General features: G+C 38.1%; 1 protein-coding gene across 3 annotated transcripts in view; it reads right to left on the reverse strand.

Moving 5' to 3' along the window:
• Nucleotides 1–17495, reverse strand: part of ADCY7 (adenylate cyclase 7) — a 68261-nt gene that overhangs the window by 16786 nt on the left and 33980 nt on the right. For all 3 annotated transcript variants that reach the window (XM_042797417.1, XM_042797416.1, XM_032998186.2), the window contains 10 exons: nt 17019–17219; nt 14792–14956; nt 13828–13977; nt 11357–11505; nt 10927–11038; nt 8166–8293; nt 7748–7906; nt 4074–4206; nt 2590–2775; nt 243–286 (listed from right to left, as the gene is read on the reverse strand). In XM_042797417.1, coding sequence (XP_042653351.1) covers nt 243–286; nt 2590–2775; nt 4074–4206; nt 7748–7906; nt 8166–8293; nt 10927–11038; nt 11357–11505; nt 13828–13977; nt 14792–14956; nt 17019–17219 — 1427 coding nt within the window. The remainder of the gene's footprint in view (nt 1–242; nt 287–2589; nt 2776–4073; nt 4207–7747; nt 7907–8165; nt 8294–10926; nt 11039–11356; nt 11506–13827; nt 13978–14791; nt 14957–17018; nt 17220–17495) is intronic.

The following is a 17495-nucleotide window of genomic DNA, read 5'->3' on the forward strand; positions in this document are numbered from 1 at the left end:
AAATGCAACCTGAATGACTGAGGTGCCAGTAAGACCAAGGAGGGGAAGCTCCTTTTAGTCTGCTAACAATAACAAATGTGAGTTGAGAGTCTTCTGAAGACCAGATTTAGCTTAATCTTTCTAATGCAGGAATACCATACACACAGTGATTAATCAACCAAAAGATCACATGCTTACATTACACTGAACTGTAAGAGGAGCACAGGATCATATATTTAAAAAAAAGAAAGTACTTTACAAACCTGTCGGAAGTTCTCTGACGCCCAGTGGAACACAAAGGTATTTCCTAAATCAAATAAGGAATTAATAATGTTACACACTTAGTAAATGGCAAACAACTACTGAAAGTAAACCTTGGGAAGCTGCCAAAAACATTTTTATTAACGAAGAAAAATTAAGAACCATTCTCACAGAAGAGCTTATCAAATATCAACTCTTTCCAGAAATGTTTTCTTCTTTAGCGAGTTTTCTGAGAAAAAAAAAAAAAAAAAACAAACCTGTTAGAAAATAATTGAACAGATCTTCCCTCTTCTTTTTCTCCACATGCTGAAATAACTAATATCAGCAAACAGACTGGAAACCACTTCCACAAACCTGAATGGGCAGATACCTAATTTAAAATTAACTACCACTGTCTGTCCACACAAAGTAGTGCAGCCTTGCTGTGCCTCCAGGAGCACAGCTGAAAGCATATACATCTCCTCCTTTCAGCTTTCAGGAAGGGCAGATGGTAGGAAAAAATAGCTTTCTTTAAAATCTTAAGAAATCTTAATCTTAAAAATTCTTTATTGGTATAATCTTGTTGCAGGTAGAGCATGTTCAGGGACTTCAGAAGAAGAGACTTTGGCCTCTTCAGGGATTTGCTTGGCAGGGTAACTTGGGGTAAGGCCCTGGAGGGAAAAGAGGCCCAAGGAAGCTGGTTGATAGTCAAGGGTCACCTTCTCCAAGCCCAGGAGCAATGCATCCCAACAAAGAGGAAGTCAGGTAAGAACACCAGGAAGCTACATGGATGAACAAGGAGCTCCTGGACAAAGTAAAGTATAAAAAGGAAGTCTACAGAGGGTGGAAGCAAGAACAGGTAGACCTGGGAGGAGTAAAGAGACACTGTTCAGGTAGCCAGAGATCAGGTTAGGAAGGTCAGACCCCTGATAGAATTAAATCTGTCCAGGGGCGTCAAGGGCAACACAAAAAGCTTTTACAGGTAGGTTGGTGATAAAAAGAAGACTAGAGGAAATGCAGATCCTCTCTGGAAGGAAAAGGCAGAGTTGGTCACCCAGGATATGAAGGCAGCTGAGGTATTCAATGACTTTTTTGCTTCAGTCTTCACCAGCACATGCTCCAGCCACACTGCTCAAGATGCAGAAGACAAAGGCTGGGACTGGGAGAAGGGAAAACCACCAACTGCAAGAGAAGATCAGGTTTGAGACTATCTAAGGAACTTGAAGGTGCACAAGTCCATGGGACCTGAAGAGATGCATCCACAGGTCCTGAGGGAACTGCTGGATGAAGTGGCTAAGGCACATGGAAAAACAGGAGGTGACTGGTGACAGCCAACACCACTTCACTAAGGGTAAATCATGTTTGATGAATCTGGTGGCCTTCTACAATGGGGTTACAACGTTGGTGAATAAAGGAAGAGCAACTGATGTCATCTACCTGGACTTGTGCTAAGCTTTTGACACTTTTCCACGTGACATCCTTGTCTCTAAATGGAGAGACATGGGTTGGGCAGATGGACCACTCAGTGGATAAGGAATTGGCTTGATGGTTACACTGAAAAGGGTTGAGGTCAACAGCTTGATGTCCAAGTGCAGAGCAGTGACGAGTGGCATTCCCTAGGGGTCGGTGTCGAGACCAGTGCTGTTTAACATCTTTGTTGGCGACGTGGACAGTGGGATCAAGCACACCCTCAGCAAGTTCAACACCACCACCACGCTGTGTGGTGCAGCAACATGCTGAGGGGAAGGGATGCCACCCAGAGGGATCTGGACAGGCTGAAGAGGTGGGCCTGTGCAAACCTCATGAAAATCAACAAGGCCAAGTGCAAGGTCCTGCCCATGGGTCGGGGCAATCCCAAACACAGATACAGGCTGGGTGATGGGCGTACTGAGAGCAGCCCTGCGGAGGAGGACTTGAGCGTATTAGCGGACGGGGCTTTGAGCAACCTGGTCTGGTGAAAGGTATCCCTGCCCATGGAACTAGATGCTGTTTAAGGTCCCTTCCAATCCAAACCATTCTATGATTCTGTAATTTTCTATACATTTTAAGTAAATATTGAGTGAATCTGGAGTTGAGGATAAATGATCTTTTTTCCAAAACTACATGTAGCAGGCAGGACCCCAAGATGGAAAAATATCAGGAAAATAAAGATAATTTCAAAGTTTTACTTTGAAGGTTTACTATGAGTACAGCATGCCAGAGATTGGTGGAGTTTGAATACTGTTAAATTCTGACAGAAGTAGTTGTTACACAGATAGCTTGGTTCTGTGTACACACTTAACACCAAAAGTAACAGCAGAAATTCAGCCACAAAAAAAACATTTTATTGTTTGCAATTGAAGGATAACAATCACTACCTTCAAACCTTACCTTTCTTCGCCTTCCCTGTGAACTCGAAGAGTCACTGCTCACACTTTCTCTGTGGTTCAGGTGGGCAAAGGGCCTGGCTGCTCCCCAGGACTCTAAATAACGTGTCATCCGAACAGATGCTCGCATCTTCAGCCCATCATTAACTCTTGTTTTAGGGAGATGATTATTTGATATGCATTGTTTGGACTAACAGAAAAAACACACTCATTTAGAAAACAGAAAATAATACAAATTAAAAAGAAATGAAGCTCTGTGTGCTTGAGTAGTTTAGGACTATACAATCTACCTGTTTAATAGGACTCTGAACACATATCAGCAATGTGTCAGCCAACCTCAATTCCTTTATCTCATTTAATTAATGTGAGCTAAAGCAAATCATGACATAATGAATTTGCTTCGGCTGTCTTTACAAGCCTCTGCTTGTAACACTGCAACATTCAAACTTCCTGGTTTATTTATGATGATGTGAGAGATCGCAGGATCTTATGAATAGATACAACTTCCTTGCAGTCAGCACAACAGCAGGGGAAAAGAGATTCCCAATTCCTGAGCTAGGGCGTATCAAAACATTGGTTAGGAGGAGATCCCACAAATTATAGACTCGGCATTAGATTATATCCTTATTGTCACGGGTGAAGAATCAGGCAGAATATACAGGGTATACAGCAATACCCTTGTGGGTCTACAAGGAAGCTAAAACTACAGAATAAACCAGTACATCAATGACTCGTTATTCTCTAACATTTCACAGGTACCTTCAAGTGAGCAGGGACCATTTTAACAGACTTAGATCCTCATTCTGAGAATATGTGCCGTGTACATGTAGGGGGTGTTACAGTGTTGAGTACGTAAAACATGCAACAAAGATAAGATTAAGCCACTTTTAATTAGCAAGAACTCGACACTGTTCCTTCCTGCAAAGATCCTGAAGAAGTTTATCATTTTCATTCTTTTTTCTTCTGAAATATTTTACTCATCAACCACAAGCCAATTCAAAACAGGTGTTTGCAGTTACCAGGCTCTAAAGTGGCAACCAACAGTTGCTAACTTTACACCTTGAAAAGAAGGTGAATCTCACATCTAAGATAGCGAGGAAGATGTCAGAAGCTATTTTACAAAGAATATTTTATCTGAAAGTAGCCACATAATACAGATATTCTTTCATGACTTCATCCCACCTTTTGACCTGGATTTGTGAGACATGCACTTCACACAAATACACAGTCAAATATGTATTTCTACTCTAAGTGGACCACATAAGAGGTTTCAGCATAACACTTACTACTTTCAAGCTAATAGACATGTCATAAAGCAGAAGGACACGTTTTCAGATCTGAAGTCCCAAATCCAGGATACTCAGATGACTCATACTATGCTTTAATTCTGTTGCTTAATTAAAAAGGTATATGCACCACAAACACCTATGTACTTAAAATGTAGGTATATATTTGAACAAATATACATGTTTGAAAACATACACATACCCTTGGATCAACCACTAAGTAGGTTTTGATATTCATGGATTCAAGGTAAGGATCCCTCAGGTGTCCATTCCCTTCCTCTACTTCATAAGCTTTGCCTAGGTGATTTAATGTTGCTTCAGTGATGTGTACACGGCTGAGAAGGGGAGAAAGAACAAGACACACAAACACTTACAGAAAGGTCACATTAAGCATTTTGTTTACATTTCAATGGCCACTGCTGACATTTCTGCTTTTCAGCCATCTTGTGCTTTGGCAGACAACTACAAACTCCTGCCAGTACTTAAAACTGTATTTGCAGTCCTCTACTGCAGTTCTTTGCCACACATCTTTTGTAGCAAGCATGCTAAAAAACACTTCCCATAATGAGATATAATCAATATAAAATTGAAATTAGAGATATGTAAGAAACAAGAAAAAAATGTGATCAAAGGAGATATGATGACTGACAAGACAGACTCATTCACAGGCAGGTTGTTTCAGAGGGTAAGAGCTGTGGGGAAAACTCACAAAAAAAACCACAAGTAAGGACTGTCTCATGCTAGAAATGCATCAGGAGGGGAGGAGATGGTTACAAAGTCTGGGAAAAAAAGCTGGAAAGGGTTTTTTTGTCAACTAGGAGGATAATTCTGAAAGTCTTTCTGACTGAAACAATCAGAGGAGAACATGACACAGTAACAGCAGCAACACAATTCTAAGGGGAGCAGCTAGGATTTTTCTGTACCCATTCACACTTTCCCTTAAACGTTATTTGGTGCAGTATCCTGAATCACGTCTTTCCATATAAATTACGAGTAATATCTTTACACAGAATTTCTCAACATGAGACTTGAGTGTGTTCATAAAATACAGTTTCTTTTCTTATATTCTACTTTCTCACTGTTCATCTTCCCACAGCTTTTCTCACTTTTCTTTGGTATGGATGGGTTAAACACTATGCTGTTGGTCCTGCAATCCATCAGCACAGAGCTGGGAACAGAACACTTCCAGAATGGGAGCTGACAGGGTGCAGCACTCCTGCCTAACTGCAGAGAGCCCAGGGATCACTGTCCCATACGCCTCTACTTCCTTCTGCTGCATGTAAGTTTGCCTGAGAATAATTTAGCCAAGACCTGGAGACCACTGGCTGTGGCTTCTCACAAGGAAGAACAAAAAATTCCTCAATACTTTTGGAAACAAGAGGTAAGAGTTTTGGAATATAGAGGATGCATGTTTCTATTTGTTTACTGGTCATTGTTTCAAAAAGCTGTTTTTTTAATTGTTACCTTGATGATGCAGATTTGCAAATCAAGGTGAACATTCAAATCTGAAATTTTAAAGCTTGCTCTAAAGCATCATTTTTTCCCACAGACTGGAGCATACTGGGTGATGTCTGTATTAACTGAGCCTTAAAACACAGTCATGTACTGCATCAAGTTTTCAGTAGCTTTCCATTTATCTCAAAAGGCAGTACATTTGTTCACTATCCACCATTTTCTATTTTGCCAAGCTTCCTCTCCCCTCTTCCCCAAATCACGCACTGCTGTAGTACATTTCAGATCTACCTGCAAACTTCTTGCCATTTAAATTACTATGCCAATGATTTCTCAGCAGTTTCTAATGCTTACTGGATTCCAGGATCAGCACGTAACCAAAAGCTGATACTGCTAAAGCTGCCTCTCAAAGGCAAGCTGTAGCGTGCTCTATTGCACCTACCATGCTAGTACAGAATACCTAACATATTGCACTCAATTTCCTATGCTAACAGGCTTCAGAATAACATATTCTGATCTTTCAGGTGTATACATACTAGAGAGCATTGGTCATAAATGCATTTTTAATTTTAGTTTTACGCTAGTCCTTTCTGCTTTACTACTGTATTACATTGTTATGAATGGAAATAATTTTTAAAATCAGAAAGATGAACAATGATACACTGTCAATGGAAATAAAATATTTATAAAGCTAGAAGTTTTCCCGCATCCTTTCAGAAGTCTTTAGAACTCCTTCATCTACAAAAACGCAAAATATATATACCTCCTATTTTAAATAAAAATTTCATACTGCTCCAAAAGACAAAACTTCTGCTTCCAAAGGAGCACGACTGGCTAACACTGGAATGGGGAATCCCAGACATAATTTTTTTGGCAGAGCAGGAAACAAATACAACATTTGCATAATGAATAGAAACCCTTCCTCCCTGTGAGGCTCAGTCTTCCAGAAGTGCAGAGTTTCCTTTGGCTGGTTTTGAAACATGGTAAGTGAGTGCTACAGACATATAGATATAGGAAGTATTAAGTGTACTGTTTCTGAATCAGCATGCCAACCTAAACCACCTTTATTCTTTAATAGATTATCAAACATAAACACAAAGAATATAATGGAATTATCAAAATTGTCAAGATTAGGCAATGGTCCTAAGCGTGACTAAGAAAAGTATGTTTTCATGCTATACTCAGAGTCATGTTGTTTGCTTTACCAACAAAAGAAATTTTACAACTCTGTATTCTTGTTTAATCATGCTGAGTCAACACACTAAAACACTTAACCTGGATGGTATTGCAAGTATTAACCAAGCTCCAATTAGTTTTCTTTCTGTTTTGGTCACCAATGCAAGAAAATAATTGGATATTCATATCCCCTTATCACTTTGCAGAAATAATTTTTATGTTACAAGCATATATGTAAAAGCTCTCTGAGGCATAGAAATAATAACCCTATAATGTCAATGGTTAGAATCCCTTTCCAAAAGAAACCAGTACTTCAATGCTTAAACATATGACCACACAAATCACATTCAATTAGTAAGCATTAATTTGCACAGACTGCCAAGAACCTGCAAAACCATGGTCTCAGCTGGGAGCAGAAAAACAGAGGCTCTTAATATGGTCTTTTTTGGTGCAGAATACCAAAAAAAAAAAAAAAAAAAAAAAAAAAAAAGAGGAAAATACAAAATGCTGGTGCTTTTAAAAAACATTTATATTTCTCCTTTTCAATGAGCACCTTAAAAAGGCAGCATGAATATCAACCTCAGACCCAATCCTCCACACTGCTGAGCAGCACAGAGCAAGTTACATTACTGCTTTGCCTCAGCTCTTCTACTCAGGACCACTCACTTCCCTTCCCCTCTGCCCATGACAAACACTACACAGAGAGAATACACAACCACCAACAGCTCCAAACTCTCCTCGCTTGGATGCTTCTCATGAGGCTGCATTTTAACGTCTGGGTTGTGTCTGCTTTTTGGGGGTCGGAGGAGGTGGTGAGTATAGAGCTAATATAAATCAAATGGGACCGATCAATATATTAAGAGAAACACTAGGTAAACATGCAAATTTGCCTTGTCAATGTAGGTAACATACGTATTCTTTAGCTAAACCTACAAGTATAGAATTATCTCTGTGCACAACATGAATTAACTAAGTCAACATAACGCTCTCCTGAAAACGCACAAGTGTCTCCAATGAAGTGAAGGTCAAGAAGCAGTAACTTGCCTAAGAACAGAATTTTCTAATTAATTGAAAACAGAATCGGAAAATATTAACATTTTATAGCTCTGCTAAGTACATATTCGCCCTATTTTCATCATCCCATTATAAGGGTTTATGTCACGGCAGTTACAAATTCCAGATTCATAAACCAGGATTACGAAAACCGTGATGACAGAGCGAATCAGCACTGACAGGGAGGATCCTCACCCAGGTACGCCCGCGGACTCCATGCGGTTTGCTAAGGACACGTCGTGCGACCAGACGTCATACTGCCACTTCCGGAGGCCGATCACACCGCACAGCACATTCCCAGAGTGAATCCCAACCCTCATGTTGATATCCACTCCTGTCGCTTCTCTCACCTGCCTACAGAGGGAGGAGGGTATTACAGCACAACTTACACTTTAGATTTTCTCTCCTCCTTCTGGAGATCTGTTAAGGTTTGGTCTCATTATACACTTAATGCAAAGGCAAGAGACAAATTTATGACCTAAATGCGTAACTATCTGACTACAGCTAATAAATACACTCTGAATGTTGAGAAGAAAACTAAGAATGGCTTTACTGAATATCTTCATAACCTTGATACATTAAAAAAAAAAAAAATCTTCTGTGCTATACTTACTTTATTGCTTCACACATGTCGAGTCCCATTTTAACACAGTTCCTGGCATGAACCGGTAAGGACACAGGTAGACCTGAGACACAGTAGTAACAGTCTCCCAGGATTTTTATTCTCATGCATTCATTCTCCTGTGAAATTACAGTAAACATATTTAACAGGAAAAAAAGAACTGCAAGTAGGCTAATGACACCAAAACTAGAGCTTGTCTATATCATTTTGAGAAAATCACGCTTCCTTCAGTCCTTTTCAAAGCAAAGCTTACTTCTCTCTTCCCACATCCAAATGCTAATTGCTCACTGGAGGGTAACAGAAATGACCACTTCAAGCATTTCTGAAATAGTCTTACTCATTTCTGACATTATTGCTGGAACTGTGTACAGTTGAGAAATTATAAATAAAAACAAAACTGCCACAGAATTTACCATCTAAATGTTGAAATCTATGTATCTATCTTTTAATCTTCATCTTTATTAACACCTGAATTACAGGCAGTGTGTTCACCTTTTCCTCAATTTTTGCATGGCAGCCTCATAAGTAAGATTGTACAGTGTTGTAAAACCTGCACAGAATTTAAGGAGAAGTTGGGAATTAAGATGCCCAACTTGGTAGCTTTGCAGAAGCAAAATGGGTTTTCTCATTTCAACTATGACTGAAGAGGAAGTCAGCACACACTAGAGTTTGTTATCGCTAATAAGAAAAAATGGCAGTACTGTGTCAGCAGAAAACTTTTTCCTAACTGTGCAACAGAGAATACTGCTGCCCATGACTGGCTGGAGAGACCAAAGGGGAAGAGCAAAGAGCTCCTCACGCTGTCTTTTGTTAAAACGTTACTGAAGAATTTTAACTACAATGGTTGCAAGCAAGCTAGGGCTAATTCTGCAAGGCTGTAAAGTGTTTGACTGATGAGTAGAGACAGCTTAATTTGGGCCAGCTGACACCATCAGCTGCCCAACCCTTCAGGCTGTGGGAACATCCCAGCAGTTCTTCAGTCAACTCCAAAACCAATTTACCAAACTAAGCTGTTCTCCCTCATCAGTCAAAGCCTTAAGAGAACATCCATCATTCTCCATCACCTTAAGCCATCCAGTAGCAGCAAGTGACAAGCTTCGATAGCCCTGTGCTTCCGAGATCAGCAAGGAAACCAAGCCCTAGGTGAGAGCTGTTAGACTTCAGCATCCAGCTCAGTGTCCAGGCTAGGCATCGATTTTTATTTAATTGGAGTAAATTGGAGCCTAAAACATTTTTACATTATGGAAAAGATGACTGCAAATACTCCCTGGCAGAACAAAAACAGCACAAAAAGCAGGAATCTCTTCTTATGGCTCAACCACAAAGTTGCGAAAGACCTTGACTCACTAAATCCAGACATTTTTTAAACAGTGCAATTTGCAGACAAGAGAAATTAAAACACATGATTCAAAATCTAGAACTTTTTCTATTTTTCTATCTGAGGAACAGTTGCAAAAAATGACCAATGTCTTTAACCTCATCTACTTTGGCATTAATGCTCATGGCAACTAAGATGACATGACCTACTCTGTGTGTTCTTAATAGCTGCTTTGCAACAACACAATTACTATATGGTTAGTAGGACTCCCTTATTTGCCAGTACTTGAAACTTTAACAGCAACTGAATTCATATAAATACAAAGATTAGAAACATCATTTAGTCAAAAAGGTTAAGTAGAATTTTAGCCATGTTTTAATCAGTGATGTATTTAAGAATTTATTCAATGACATCCACAAAGGCTTAATTAAAGCAATTTCAGTCCTCTGCTATATTAATAGAGTTTTTTCATATTTTCTGCAGAATTTTTATAATTCCACCAAAATCAAAAAGATTTTCCAAGTCCATTAGTTTTCTAATTCACATTCAGTATATCCAAATATAGTCAATTATGAAATCAAACCAACGTCTCTAAAATGAGAATTTGGGTAGATATATTTGTTTTTTTGATGTCATATAGGATGCAACGAAGTCTTTTCCTAATGACATATTTGCCTCATAATACTAACAGGAAAATTAGTGGATATGACTGAACATATATCCAAGATTAGGGTCAGTTTTAGAGGATAACAGAAATCATCACACAAAGTCAACCATGCAAACATGTATATGATACAGTCCCTGTAATCTGAGAATTCAAAACCAGAGTTTAATTTCTTTGCAACTGTAATAAGAACCTCAAACAGCACTTGGAAGTGGTAAGAACTACTGACAGCCTGAAGGGTCAGTAGTGAAGGTATGTCTTAACAGGGACCATTTAAATCTACTTCCCATTCTTAGACTTTTCTGTAAGTATCCATTACTAATTATTACTCCTGAGATAAAGAACTCCTTAGTCTGATGCAATAAACTGAATTTATGAATGTAAATGTGTGCCTGAGAGTTCTCCATTTTCAGAGCCAACAGACAATCCTTTTAACTGGACGCAGCAAAGCCCCTCAATACAGCTTGTATACAGTACTTCTTACAGCCATATTACAATCATTTATTGCCCTCAGACAATTAATTCCCTGAACAACACATATAAACCTCCAGACACAAGAATTGTAATTACAGTAACAACTTGCTAAATTTCCCATTTTTGTTTTAATTTTTGTTTTAATGTGTTTTTACTAGTTAGCTTTAAAGTGAAAAAGCAGTCTTCCCTTCCTAACTTCAGAAGCACTAACACCAATTGCCTTCTGTGTTACGGAAAAGACTTCTTTTTCCAGTGGTGGCCTTTATCTCTGCTGCACAACAAACTACAACACCTACCTTTGCAATCTGATCAAACTTTCCAAAAAGTTCATTCAGCATCACTACTAGTTCCTTTGGAGAGCAGTCACTGGCAAGGCGAGTAAATCCTACAATGTCTGCATAAAGAATGCTAGACAAGAACAAAATGAAAAAACAACATAATTGAAATATGAAGATAGTTCTATTCCAGTGTCAGCTTAAATATTGAAATGCATTTAATAGAAAGCATCTGTCTCTTTGGGAAACAACTCCAGAAAAAAAGGGTTCAAGAATCTCAACTGATTTAGAAGACAACACATCAGTTCAAGACACATTATTTTCTCACAACAGGAATGCAGCTCACTTCATCCTGAAACTCTACCTCCAAATTTTAATTTCAGTGGAAGACATATACTGCTAAGAACCAGCATCTTGTATTAATAAAATTACCTCTAGAGTTTCCACTTACCTAACATTTTGGTGCCTTTTTACATATAGACTATGGAAGTTGTTGTCATGCATTTGCCTATTATCATTAGTTTCCTTTAGTCGCTCTATAATTGCTAGCTTCATTTCCATAGATATATGAGCTGGCAGTATGGATAAAAGCAAATTTTCCTAAAAGGATAGGGGAAGAAAATTAGTGATGCAAAATTCTTAACACAGTAAATTTGAAACTGCAGGATTTTAGTGACTGAAAGAAGGGATTAAAAAAAACAAAAACAAAATTCAAATAGTTTGTGTAATCCATGTTAGGTTTTCCAGAAAAGACTTTTACATTACTGTTCTCAAAATCACAGATTTTACAGTTAAGTAAGGGTGTTGCATATTTTTTCTCTTTTGTTCCTTGTAACCTAGATGTGATATCTCTCTGTAATCGTGCAACGCATAAAAACTCAGTATTAAATACTGCAATTTCTGGATAAATCAAAACTTATTTTATCTACTAATCTCAGTGTTATGTTAGCATCATCTGATAAAGCTTCTGGTAAAAGCCTATATTCTACAGCGAACAGTCTATGCAGTGTTAAGAACCTTTGTGAATTCTCAAATATGGGTGAAGCAACAACAGATACAGAAGTGTCAACAACATGCTGCTCCAGCTTAAATGACCCAGGGGCCAATGCCACTGAAATAAAGTCTTTGGAACTAAGTGAGAATACAGGCTCTTCAAAAAGCACTTACATTGTCTGACTGTTGAGTGCACTGTTTTACACTGGCTTTGACTTAAAAGCTTTCTTCAAAGAAGACCCTGCTAAGTTGCTGGGCAGAAGAGGAAGACAAAAAGAGAATACTTTTAACCCAGGAAGGGCTCTAGCACCCTAGAGACAGTCACCACAGAAAAGGAAATGTTGCATGCAGCAGCTACAAGCAGGAACTTTTTCAGATGACGTTGTCAGCAAGGTCAACACATTGTGTAACTGAGTAAAATGCTGTCCCTTTGGACCAAATCTTTGCCCCCTTTGTCTGAATACCTAATTCAGCAATATACAAATGGCAATAAGCTGCCAGGGTTACTTAACCAGTGCCTGCCAGCAAGAAGAAATGCCTTGTGAACACAGTGGGGAGAGGGAGGCCTTGAGCATCAAGTACTGGGGCCTACTATACCTGGTGAGACAGCAGTTTAATCTCAGACTGCCCCCACAAAAAGAAACACCTCTTTCCCCTCCTCTAGCATTTTAATACTAGGAGGGTTAACCTTAGGGAACAATTTAAACTGACAACAGAGCCCCAGTGAATGTAAGGGGGCCATTTGAGGCTGATACATGACACCGTTTTCAAGGAAGTGATGATGAACCCTGAACTGCATTTCTCACATCGTTTTCACAGAGAAAAAGTGGGTGGCAAAAAGGAGACTCAAAATCGTGTGACAAATTTAACACAGATGAAAAGAAAGCTGTCCATAGACTTAAGCACATCTACACTTCAAACAAGCAACCATAAAAATAAATAAAAACACGTCCCCAACCCCGTCCCCCCCCCCCACACACACACACAAAAAAATAAAAGTTACCACATCGCCCAAAGAATATGAGCACACTGCCTGTGTAAACTGATCAGATGCTTCCCTGGCTGCTGCGTGGGGAAATTCTGCCAGGACTTTCATGCAGATTTGTCATCTCACATCACAAGATTAGCATCAGAGGACAGATCACACTAGCAGTGTGCCATTTCCTTCTTTTCAATTTGATCAAGTCAGTTTTCAGCCCCTTCCTTTTATCTAATAACTGGTGGGCAGAGAACTCAGTACACATCAGCCTTCTAGAGCTGCTGTTCTTAACCCTACTTATACCAGGATAAAAGAGGAAAGGCGCCCTTGTTTCAGCTTTGATACTTCTTTACAATCCTTCCTCAGTAAGAAATTCATGTTCCTTGCTTATTCTTTAAATACCACTGGACTGTATGGAAATAAACGATGTCATACTCAAACCCTGTAATCTATTATATGACTTTTTTTCCTCCCTTAGGCTCCAATTTTTTCCTTCTAGCATAAGAGAAACAGTTTGTGAGACAAGAAAATATAAGAACAAACAGTACTTTAGAATTCAAAACAATAAAAATGCAACCAAGGGAAGCATGAAACTAACTGCTGAAATTACCCTACAAGTATTATTCAGGGCATTAGGGGCATGTTCTTTTAAGTTACCTTGGGCCAGTCCCAGTAACATTTCATACTAGGAAAAAAGTAACTAAAATAACTGGCAATTACATTCCTGTTACAAATACTGTGATTTTCATATAGACAAGCCACAGAGAACAGCTTCCTCTCTTTAACTTCCTTCTTTTGTTACAAATGGCACAACTTTTATTTTTGATACTAGGTGGGTATCACAAAGATTGAACCAAGTCTTTCAACATGCATTAGTCACCAACCTTATAAAATTACACAGACTTTAGAAATGAAAACAAGCAATTGATAACATGAATTATTTCACTCACTTGTTGCCTCTTCTCAATCTTCAATTTCATTCGGACCTGAATGCACTTTAATGTGTATCTATACAAATCCCACGAAGCAACCTGCATTTGGCGTTTGTGAAATGCACCCATCAAGTTGCCACAAAGAAAAATGACAGCATTGGCAAGTAGCTGCACAAGAAGAAAAATATTTATCTACTGCAGAACAGTCATTGATACCTCACTAATACACATACTAGTCCCTTAAAAAGAATCAATCCCAGGCCACATTCAATTTTTCTCGTATCCTGACACACACCAAATCATAGTGTTGCAATTAGCCAGGATGCACCTGGCAAATATAAGCTAACTTTCACAGCCACAGGCATTCCTGTACAAACATACAGTAGTATAATGAAGCAGAAAATTCTGCTGTATCATTTAACATTTATTTGCAGACACCAGTGTTTCATTTAGGGAGAAACCAGTCTACAAACTTGTGCATCAGCATGATGAGTGAAGTCTAACACACACCTGCATCTAAAGAGCTGGGGTGCTCCTTTGAACACACCCTATTAATAAGTGTTGGGAACCCTGAAAGCACCCAGTAGCGCTCCCAGGCCCTGCCGACTCCCCCGGGCACGAATGGCCCTTTTGATCCTCCCTGTAGGCAGTGCCAGATAAGTTAGATAGACCCATCTGAAACAGCACAGGCTGGGAAGAATGACTGTGGCAAAGTTTGTCATATTTTGAGTAACTTCATTTAAAAAATAAAGTAATAATTCTGCTTCTTTGACTCTAGTCAGAAAACCAAAATGCATTCTAGATTAAAATAAATATGATTTTATTAAAAGCATGCAAAATACATTGTGCCCAAGCTCCAAATCCATGAATTTGAAACATTCATGTAGAAATCTGGAACTCATCTAAACAGGACAGTTATGCCAATAGCAAATGCTAATACAACTAGGGTATTTCATTACTTAATCAATCAGTATTTCCTTACCTGAAATAGAATGGATTCCTTATTTTCCTGAGAAGTCATGCTTACCATGATGCTTAGAACAATAATATGGGAGAGAGCAGAAAGAACGCTAATTATGACAGCACCTCGCATCCCAAAGGGTAGCATGGTATAAACTGTGAAGATTATGAATAGAAAGAATGGCACCTTTGGAAAGAAAGAGGAAGAAAGAAAAAAAGTTTTAAATCGCACATATACATTATTAGGTGCCTGCCAAAAATCACTACAGAACAAGGAGGAAAGTAGCAGGATGCTTGCTCATTTTCAGACTGAACAATTAAATATTGATGTTTCAAAGCACAATTAAAATCATAAGGACAGTGGTAGTCCTGAAAAGTGGTAAAAACATAAAAAAAGTGGTAAAAACTGGTAGTCCTAAAAGCTGAGTGAATTACAGCTATAGATTCATAGATAAGACAGTTTAACATGACATATCACCTTTAAGTTTTTCAGTTGCCCTTGCCCTTCATCCTTAATTTATCCATTACAGCTGAAGATGTACTTTGTACATCATGTATCAGGAACAGCGTGTTGCAAGGATAGCAATATTGAATAGAATGAGATTTCTCACCTTCTCCAAGTTATTACCCTAATTTTAACATCACCCGATCACATGTCTATGTTCACTCCATATTTGATAAAAACCCAAAATCCAGCCAATACTTCCTGTTGCTGACACAAGAGCATAATCGTTATAGCCACTAACTACACATTTAGCTGCAGAGGTTTTACAAAATGTGCAATGGTCCATGAAACTGCTAGGGATCAGAAGGAAGGTCTATAAAAACTTAAATCCATATTCATAGATCTGTTATAGTGTTTACTTGTATATGTATATATGGAAACTAACAACCCTGATCAGAGGAAAACATTGTAGCGTTCTTGGCTCAGCTCCATCACATCATTGTAACTCAAGTTGTACCATTCCAGACATGAGCTTCCTTCAAGGAAGTCTCAAGGCCCAGCCTGCACTTAAATGTTTTGCCAGAATAGATAGCTTGGTTGGGACAATAATAAACAGCTAAGCAAGCAAATAAAAGTTTTCATTCAACTAAAGTAACTTTTTCATGTTCTTCTTTACTATTTTAGCTGGACTAAAAAAAACAGTATTTTTTTTCTGCTACACATACAACCACCATTACACAATATTCTGAATGATGTGTAATAATTTTATAAGCAAATAGTAGCTTTAATTAGTGATAAATTCAGAATTTGAGATAAAAGTCTGGAACAAACATATTCACTTCTACTTTCTAATCTAGACTCTCCTCCTATTTTAGGCTTTAAATCAACTTTAATGAATTACCACGACAACACCATAAGACATTGGCTCGCAGCACTGAAAGCAGCAAAACCAAATCTTACTTCATTACACATTTGTACTTAAGAACAGTAAATTTTGTTGTCTCCTAAGGTAACAGCTTCTTCCTTAAGTTAAAAAATACTGAATAACAACTGTAAATACACAGTGCTGGATCCAGGCCATAATACAAATCACTTTTTGGTTGTTTAACTGATATTTATGTCTTTTTTTATTTGAAATAAAGAGGGGAAGGGGAAGAGTCAGTAAAATCAGATTAAAAGTAATTTTTATTCAATTAAAAACTCTTCTGTTTACATTATGAGAGTCTAAGAGGAGTTTCCTACAGTTTATGGTATTTTTGGCATCATGAAATTGCCTGTTTTCTGATCAGAGATACTAAGTAATGAACTTCAGCCACACCCAGATAGGCCAGAATGTGTCATTAATTCTTATTGTTCACTTCACCTCTCCCAGTGATGTGAAAACATGCTCCCTAGGGCACACCCAGCTCCAGAGTCCTTTATAGGTTTCTTGAACATCACTTTGACCCATATAAATTAACAAAGCAAATATTATTAATGAAAAGTTCTCTCAAAGATGAATTCACAGTAATTAAGATTTAGTAAAAATCTTAACTAAAAATACAATTCAATTACAACTTAAAGATGCAATTCCTGCATAGATTTATGCAGTTATCCAATACTCTCAACTGAACTATATTTTCACTATAATAAAGAATACAAACTAAAATTTACTATAATAAACCAATAAGACCAATTTAGAAAGTGAACCTAAATCTCAAGAAAATGTAGTTACAACGTACAGAAAAAATAAAGCACACCAACACATTCATATATACTGACTACGTGTCCTATGTAAGTCCCTGAAAGAATAAGACATACATACCTGTTCCCACAGTTGATAATCATTTTCTTTTTCAAAAAGAGATACATATCCTACGGTTAAGAAGCAAATCCAAATCATAACTCCAAATAACGTTAGCCATCTCCGAAAAAGGGATTCAATACATAAAAGTAAGTACATGACTGCAAATATGACGAGAGCAGCACATACTGCAATAATGAAGGCAAGATGATAATGTGCTTCCTGCAAATGCAAAACAAAGTGTTATATTTGATCTAAATGTCCCCTTTAGAAAAAATGGAAAATACACTTATACTGTCCTGGAAACAGCTTAGACAGCTTTAAAATATGCCAAGCTGAGTTCCTAAGTAGTCTGGCCGAGGCAGCATTAGCGCTTTCTGATATTCACAGAGATAATATAATTAAGACTATGATAGATACCCAGTCTACCCCAGTTCCACCATTATTATTCCCCAAATCAGTGGGTTTGGTCTTGTCATTTGCGATAAGTTCTAACTA

Source organism: Tyto alba, unplaced genomic scaffold, assembly GCF_018691265.1.
Source record: "Tyto alba isolate M040663 unplaced genomic scaffold, T.alba_DEE_v4.0 Super-Scaffold_26, whole genome shotgun sequence".
Classification (NCBI taxonomy): Eukaryota; Metazoa; Chordata; class Aves; order Strigiformes; family Tytonidae; genus Tyto; species Tyto alba.